This window comes from Conger conger, chromosome 4 (assembly GCF_963514075.1).
Source record: "Conger conger chromosome 4, fConCon1.1, whole genome shotgun sequence".
In the NCBI taxonomy this organism is placed as follows: Eukaryota; Metazoa; Chordata; class Actinopteri; order Anguilliformes; family Congridae; genus Conger; species Conger conger.
The window spans coordinates 70,277,157-70,285,469 of NC_083763.1; the positions used below are offsets into that span (position 1 = coordinate 70,277,157).

The window sequence follows — 8,313 nt, forward strand, 5'->3', positions numbered from 1 at the left end:
CCCACCGCCCCCTTTTTTCTTTTTCTTTTTTTTTTGGGAAACAGTGTTGTCGTCACTTACCAATGTTGTGTTTTCCCACAAAGCGAAGTGCCGGTACTGTCTGTTCCAACGTAAATATTGACGTTTACATGTTCATTCAAATAAGCCCCTGACCGGATCTACGCAAACCAATCAGAAGACATCGAATCATGACACCTTCTTTTAAGAAATAATTTATATTACCGATGCGTCAAACATTAACATACATCGGAGGTCAAGCGACCGTATAAATACCGCCGCGCACTGAATGAAGTTAGTCATCCTCCAACAGCAGTAACTTCGCGAGATACCAAGAAACAACTTCTGACTTGATAATTTTTTTTTCTTAACTATTCGTTTGTGATGAGTGGATTATTTATGAAATACTTCTGGGAGGTGGCAGCCTTTTCTGTCCTTCTGGCCCCGGCACTGTGTTCGCCCTTGCTGGCACAAGAGCCAATTCGCTGTGCCCCTTGCACGCCAGAGAGGCTGCTGGAATGCCCGGCGGTCGCGCCGGAATGTGAGGAGGTTCTCCGGGAACCGGGTTGCGGGTGCTGCCTCGCCTGCGCTCTGAAGAGCGGGGACTCCTGCGGAATCTACACGGCGCACTGTGGGACCGGCTTGCGCTGCACACCGAGACCCGGGGACGCCCGGCCCCTTCATTCACTTACCCGGGGGCAAGCTATCTGTGTGGAAGTCTCCGAGGCTCAGCAAAGCCAAGCACCTCAAAGTCCAGGTATCATCACCGTAAAAAAAAAAATGAAATAACGAAAAAGTAATGTTTATATGACATTGTTATATAATTTTTTTCAAATGTTTCGTTTTGTAAAATCCCGTTTCATGGGTCGCGTTTAATTGTATTCAAGATTATGTTACCAAGTTTCGGCATTTAGATATTATAAACGTAGGCTAGTATAAATCCCGGCATTTATTCTGCATGGATTGAAACTATTAAAAAAAAGAAAAATTATATATATATATATATATATATATATATATATAAACTGAAGCTACATTGATGAATTAGCCTACCTGATATAAATACTGAATACGTTCACTCAGCTCATTTTGACACATTCTCTCTCCCTCGTCCATGCAGACCAGGGTGAGTTAGACGCAGAAACCAGGAACGGCGCCGCCACACCTGACCAAGTACCAATCTACCTCCCCGGAAATAACAAGCCCTTCGATCCAAAGGCTGCCGCGGATGCGCAGGACAGCATGAAAGCCAGATTCAACGCCATCCGCAAGAAACTCGTGGAGCCGGTAAGCACTCAAAAAATTCATGTCACTTAATGTCATTGCCCCGCTGGCAAGAGAGAGAGAAAAGGCAGAAAAGCTGCTAATACTTGGACTGCGAGATTAAACGTTAACCACAGGGGGGAGCCCCCGTGCTAACAAAAATCTGAATGAGTTCGGTTGGAATTACAGGACGCCACGTAGAGAAAAATGCGTTTTTTAATTTTTTTTAAACATTTTTTATTATTAATGACCGACTGCCGAAGATTTCTTTTTACTAGTCTACGCGTGTGATGAGAATACAGTATGTGAATAGCAGAGTTTAATATTTCCCAAAGAACCTTCGCTGTATCTTGCAGTAACAAATATGAGGTCTATATGGTCCAGCGGAGAGCGTTATTATAAGTGAGGGGTTTATGCACCATGTAAATAGTCCAAATCTGTCTTGCGAGGCTGTGGGGTTGTGTTGATTGTGGCGCATTTCAGTGTGAAATGAGCCAGGCTGTAACTCCCTCCGTGTTTGTCCACAGGGCCCCTGTCACGTCGAGCTGCAGAGAGCTTTGGAGAAGATAGCCAAATCGCAGCAGAAGCCAGGAGACAAGCTAACCAAATTCTACCTGCCCAACTGCGACAAGCTCGGTTTCTACAAGGCCAAACAGGTGAGGGCGTCAGAATGCCATCGCTGTGGCGACCGTAACTCTGCCGTCACTGTGACAAGATCTCACCCGCACGCGCTCACATTAATCCAGCCCGACCCTCCACACACCCCCCCTACCCCCACACCCCAACCCTCCTAATCCACGTCTATGCAACTTCAGCAGGGCTCATGCATTCGAGTGCTTCCTGCTTGCCTCGCTGTGATATCACACCCCTACGGGTCGGAATGGGGTCTCAGGGTGAACAGAACAGATACTATGGTGGGGACCATGTGTGGAGTGGCCACAGCATTCTCAATGGTCTCTCTCTCTCTCTCTCTCTCTCTCTCTCTCTCTCTCTGCAGTGTGAGTCTTCACTGGAGGGCCAGAGGGGCCGGTGTTGGTGTGTCTCTTCCTGGAACGGGAAGAGGATCCTCGGATCCAGCGATCTTACAGGAGACTCAGAGTGCCAACAAGAGCTCACACACTGACAGCACACACACACACACACACACACACACACACACACTCACACACTTACCTGCAGACGCCTACACGCACAGGCACTCTCACCTTCGCATGCACCACAGGATCGTCTTTTGATACCTTATTTATTTAATGTGCATCTTTGATTCAGGTACACTGTCTTTGATTGTTAACACTGTGGTTCCCAGAAATGAAAGAAAGAAAACTTATTTTTTCTGAAAGAAAAAAAAAAATCTAAATGTATTTACATGAACTATATAGCCATATTTATTTAAACTTTATGTAAACATTCTAGTATTTAATATTTGTAATTATTTTAAGGATATTTATATACATGTTTGCTTTATTATTTTTTTGTATGGATGTATGTATGAAAAGTGTGTATTTTTGGATTCTGATTGAATAACTCCAGGAGTGGGCACACCTCATCCTGCCCCAACTCCAGGTCCTTTAACTCTTCCCCTCCAATGAATGAATACAGACCCTGATAACTGCATGCAGCAAACTCAGATTCAGTGGAGTGGAGTGTTTGTGTTATACTGTGTAAACGTGCTGAAAGAGCTGAGCATTTATGTGTGTATGCACCAATGAAAAACATATACATACGTTTTTAATTTTATTTTTTGCAATGAACTTACTATCTCTTCATCGACCCTGTGCCACTTCAGAAAGGTGCAGGACTGGTGACCCTAGACTTTGACGTTAACTCTCCAGCGGGTATATTGACTATTACCTACCTCTGTTTTAGATTTTATTTGAACTTTTTTTTTTTTTTTTTTGTTTCTGTCTGACCCTGTTAAGAACTCTTTTTCTAGCTGTACGAAGAAAAGCACTCGATGGGTTTGTGAGCATGTGTGTCTTTGTGACGAGGTGAAGAGCCCGGGTCTGGCGTAGCGTCAGCCCGGTCGCTGCTGAGCTGTCTCTGCGCAGTGCGTACCACTGTGTGTCCCTTCCCCTATGCAGTTCTGTTTGTTACTGACTGCTTCACTAAGAGTGCTGCTATTTATGTTGTTGTTGTTGTTGTTGTTGTTGTTGTATTCCAAAAAGCAACTATCCAATCACCTGTATGTATACTTTTGTAATTACAACATATTGTAAATATATATATATATACTGTATATACATACATGCATATATATTTAATAAATCTATACACCTGAGTTCAGTCGTGTGCTGTTTTTCTTATTCTCCAGTGTGTATGTGCGCAGGCACGTGTGTGTATCTGTATACGTGTGTGCGTGTGTGTGTGTGTGTGTGTGTGTGTGTGTGTGTGTATACTTCTGCATGCTAGGGTAAGGTATACACATAGATGTGGAAGTCTTTCCTAGAGAAAGATCCTTATATCCACAGTGCACATAGTTCTGGCCAGGTTCTACCATCCTCTCAGCTCTGCTGACACCTCCTCACTCAGGTGAGGTTCTGTCTTTACAATCACAACTTGCCATCAATAGCTTACATTTTTCTAGCATGCAATTTCTGACTACTGGGCCGGTTTCGCACAGTTTAAGCCGAGTCCTAAATTACATTCTGAATGGAGATTCTCCATACAAAACTCAATTTAGTCCAGGGCCCTGTTCCACAAAGCAGGATCACTGAGTTAGCTGGATAACTGCACTGAGTAAAACCCACAAAGCTGGATTACTGAGTTAGCTGGATAACTGCACTGAGTAAAACCCACAAAGCAGGATTACTGAGTTAGCTGGATAACTGCACTGAGTAAAACCCACAAAGCAGGATTACTGAGTTAGCTGGATAACTGCACTGAGTAAAACCCACAAAGCAGGATTACTGAGTTAGCTGGATAACTGCACTGAGTAAAACCCACAAAGCAGGATTACTGAGTTAGCTGGATAACTGCACTGAGTAAAACCCACAAAGCAGGATTACTGAGTTAGCTGGATAACTGCACTGAGTAAAACCTGGATCCCACAGAAATCTGGAACATGGACTGAAGTAAAAAGAGCCGTTCTTGATTTGCAGAATCTATTGATATCGCTCAGTAATCCTGCTTTGTGGAACAGGCACCAGGTCTAAACTGGAGTAAATTATTTTTACCCTTAAACCCCAGTGAATGTACACCGCGATTTTAACCCCAACTTGACTTCTGTGGGGATCTGATGTTTGAAAAATAGATGTAGTTTTGGAATTCATTTTTATTAAAATAGAAAAAAAACAGATCAGCATATCAGCATGCGGTTTCTCCCATGCTGTAAAACAGATAAGGACTGAACTTCTTTTGGCTGAATCTTAGAGTACACAGTGTCACATGCAAGAGGCTACCAGCATGGTTATCACTATTACAGTCTCTGCTTCTGTGTTGTTCTACGTGGTTTTAATCACAAATGCTTAAACTTCAATGGTAAATTAAAATAGTGTTTATTCTTTATTTATTTTTTTTAAAAAAGGACATTAAATACAAATTATACTTTAACAGATTCATTTCCTTTCTCAAAGAAAAGAACAGCTGTGATTTCTAGTTTAGTAACATGAAAGCTTCAAGAATCAAAATTCTTTAAAATGATACCTTTAAAAAAACACACACACATACACACACACAATTACCCGTGAAAGGAGAGATCTTCACCAGACCAGCAGAAAAGTGACAGAATGGTATAGTTCAGATGCACTGCTACACACAGACGTGACTTAAGTCACTGCACAACAAGAGCTGGAGTACTGAGGCATGAATCTACAGGTATTCTATGAAAAGAGTGCAGGTTATACCACAAATCTACATGATTATCCGTGAATGAACATTTGTTCTGCTGTACTGCTGAGAAATAAAATAAGTATTACATATTTATTAGTGATTATATTCCCAAAATTAGCTTCTGTTGTTGTTGTTTTTTTGTTTTGTTTTTGTCATTTATTTTTTGTTCTTTTATTTGTTTGTTGTGCAATCGATAAGTCACGATACCATTCTTAAGAAAATGAATAGTTTGGATCAGCTTATACATCTTCTGAGATAAATATATGTTTAAGTATATATGTCTGTATATATGTCTATCCAGACACACAGCTGGCCAAGGAAAAAAAATACAAAAATAAAAAAATAAAATAGAGGAGGGCAACCAGTTCGAAAGATATGTTACGATCTTCCCCAAAAAAATCAAGTCAACAAAACTAGACAGAAATGGCAATAGCACCAGCGTTTTTAGAACAAGCGTGCAGCCAATTATATGCTACCGAGCTACTGGGAAAGCCTTCCTGTTGGGTACCTTCCGCTTTTCAAGTCATGACACAGGACGTGGCCTCAGCCAGAAACCACCCCTGGCGATAATGAATGTCCACTTTTTTTACTTTTATAATCATTATTATTATTATTATTTTCGTTACACACAATCCACTTTTTTTCCCGCATTTTGTGAGTCTTTAATAACCCTGTGGGGTGTGTTGGCGTCTTGGTAAAACGGGTGTGTGTGATGATAGCCTGGGTCCAGCTGCATCGCTGGGGGGGGGGGGGCGGTTTTAGGGGTGAAGGGGGGGTGGGCGGCAGGGGGCTGAGGGTGGAGGGGCGGGTTTGAAGGAGCTACGGCAGGGGGCTGTGGGTGGAGGGGCGGGTTTGAAGGAGCTACGGCAGGGGGCTGAGGGGGGAGAGGTGGGTTTGGAGGAGAGACAACCAAGCTGCAGGTCGAGACCACCCACAGACACTGACTCACAAGCTAGCTCTCTCTCTCTCTCTCTCTCTCTCTCCCTCAGACACACACACACACACAGCAGACACACACACACACGTGCACACACACGTGCACATTGACAGTGTGCATACAGTATACATGCACACACACACAAACACACGCACACACACGTCCTGTGGCTGTAGACATCTGAGCACCATAGATGTGTGAAAGGCTTGGAGGTTAAAAAAAGAGCACATTTAAAATAAGGCACCGTTATGAATGGCCCCTCAACGTTCAAGCTTTCACCTCCATTCCTGCCACAGAGGCCAGGACACACAGAAAAGTATTTCACCCGTGTTCTGTCATGATAAAGCACCATTATACAGCCTGTGTGTTGTCATGGGGGTACCACCTGTGTGCTGTTAACGTGATACCGTCTGTGTGCTGTTAACGTGATACTGCCAGCGTGTTGTCACCATGGTACCGCCTGTGTGTTGTCACCATGGTACTGGGTGTGTTATGTAACCGTGTTACCGCCTGTGTGCTGTCTCCATGATACCGTCTGTGTGCCGTCATGGCGATACCGGCTGTGCGCTGTCACCAGATTAGGATCACACCTTGCTTGGGCACAATTTGTGAATTATGGCTATACTGAGGGTTTAATAAGACAATGAACTGAAGTGTGTAGGTGTGTGTGTGTGTGTGTGTTGGAGAATTGGGGTGGTGTCATATTCGGGCTGCTGTTGTAAAAGAACATGGCAGTCAACGCTCCTCAAAACAGACAGTCACCCCTTCCCATGAGCCTTTGCTTCATCACAGGCCCCAAGTAAAGCTAAAACGGGGCCTCCAGAGCAACCCCCCCTTGCCCCCCCTCACACACTGACGCCATCCACCACCCGCACTGCTGGGCCAAGATCCAAAAGCACCATTTTCTGATTCTTTTTTAACCCCCCCCCCCCCCAAAAGAAAATAGCATATATATGGTTGAACGTACATGCTCCCTCATTCACATACACACACACGCACGCATACACAAACACACACACACTCACACACACACACAGGCACACACACAGGCACACTAGCTAACGCACACGGAAACACACACCCGTCTGCTGGCGTGTGCGTCTCCACGCGCACCGCATGGATTTCAACATTGAGCATTTAGCCTCCCAGGTTCAAGTGGGTCACATGCAGTTCTTATAAAAGTGAGTGGAAAATCCCCCCTTCTGTTTCAGAAGTGAAGTGCCTTCTCTCTCCCTAAAGAATAGTGCAGATCATATATATATTTCTATATATGTGTATAAATATATACATATATATATTTCTATATATATATATACATATATTTATTTAAATTCATCCCTGTTCGCTCTCTCTCTCTCTCTCTCGCACGCTCTCACTCTCTCTCTCTCTCATCTCTCTTTCCGTCTGGGAATTCAAAGATCCCTATGCACAATATAGAAAGCCGTAAGAAATAAAATGGCTTGGCCTAGTTGTAATCTTCGGTCTTCGCGAGCTCCGCGCGTTTCCCTCTCAGGTCGCGTGACTCCGGACAGCTCCGCCCAGGCGGGCCACGGGTCAACGAGGACCAGCGCCCTCAAAGTCTCTGTCCACGGAGCCCAAAGTACGCTCCCGCTCTCTCCCCCTTCCCCGTCATCGCTCTCTCTCTCTCTCCCTCCCTCCCTCTCTCTCTCTTTCTCGCTCTCCTCTGTCTCACTTGCTCTCCAGGTTGTAGCACTGAGCCTCGCCCCTCTCCTTGCCGTCGTAGCCCGGCAGAGGTTGCCCGTACTTGTCCACGCACCAGCAGTAGCCCCGCTTTCTCCCCTTGGATGGGCGGCACTGCGGAGAAAAAGAAAGAGGGAGAGGAGGAGGAAGAAGAGAGAGAAATAGCAGGAGAGGAAGAGAGGAATTGATAGAGTAAGCAGAGGAGGGGAGAAAAGAAAAGAGACTTGTTAACGTGTTATGTCAGTAACAGAATCCGTTTTTCACACCACCAGAACACGCTGTTTGTGTGCAACAGCAGAATCTTCCGGAAACTTCCTGTGCCCTCTCAGAATAAAAGGGTTGGTTGGCTCCACTGGGGACGCCATTTTAGTTCTTAATGGAATCCACGATGGTAGGAGTGAAAAGTGTGAACGGTCCCAGAGCAAACCCTTTTGCCCAACCAAGAACTGGGTTCCTCTATGGCGACCCTACACCGCCATCTCTCCTGAGTTTGGGGTGCTGGTGTCTGCGCGGACGAGCACAACATATCCCGGGGGGTGTTCCTGCCCAAGTGCCACGCATGTTGTCTCATCACAATAACCCCCTCC

At 44.8% G+C, this 8,313-nt stretch overlaps 2 protein-coding genes across 2 annotated transcripts in view; one reads left to right on the forward strand and one right to left on the reverse strand.

The window, feature by feature from the left end:
• The first annotated feature begins 277 nt into the window (after positions 1–277).
• igfbp1a (insulin-like growth factor binding protein 1a) lies at positions 278–3,538 on the forward strand. The gene is made up of 4 exons (XM_061238400.1): positions 278–754; positions 1,118–1,284; positions 1,788–1,916; positions 2,258–3,538. The coding sequence occupies exons 1-4, from the start codon at positions 382–384 to the stop codon at positions 2,381–2,383; spliced, it is 795 nt and encodes a 264-aa protein (XP_061094384.1). The 5' UTR covers positions 278–381; the 3' UTR covers positions 2,384–3,538.
• A 3,437-nt stretch (positions 3,539–6,975) lies between these two features.
• igfbp3 (insulin-like growth factor binding protein 3) overlaps positions 6,976–8,313 on the reverse strand; it is a 16,489-nt gene continuing 15,151 nt past the window's right edge. Inside the window, exon 4 of the mRNA XM_061238387.1 lies at positions 6,976–7,840. Coding sequence (XP_061094371.1) covers positions 7,715–7,840 — 126 coding nt within the window. The 3' untranslated portion in view covers positions 6,976–7,714. The remainder of the gene's footprint in view (positions 7,841–8,313) is intronic.

What these genes read in the sequence shown, in the direction of transcription:
- igfbp1a (XM_061238400.1), top strand. Translation starts at nt 382, where the DNA reads ATGAGTGGATTATTTATGAAATACTTCTGGGAGGTGGCAGCCTTTTCT. An exon ending in CCAAGCACCTCAAAGTCCAG is followed by an intron (nt 755 to 1,117) that starts GTATCATCACCG and finishes TCGTCCATGCAG; the next exon opens with ACCAGGGTGAGTTAGACGCA. An exon ending in GTTTCTACAAGGCCAAACAG is followed by an intron (nt 1,917 to 2,257) that starts GTGAGGGCGTCA and finishes CTCTCTCTGCAG; the next exon opens with TGTGAGTCTTCACTGGAGGG.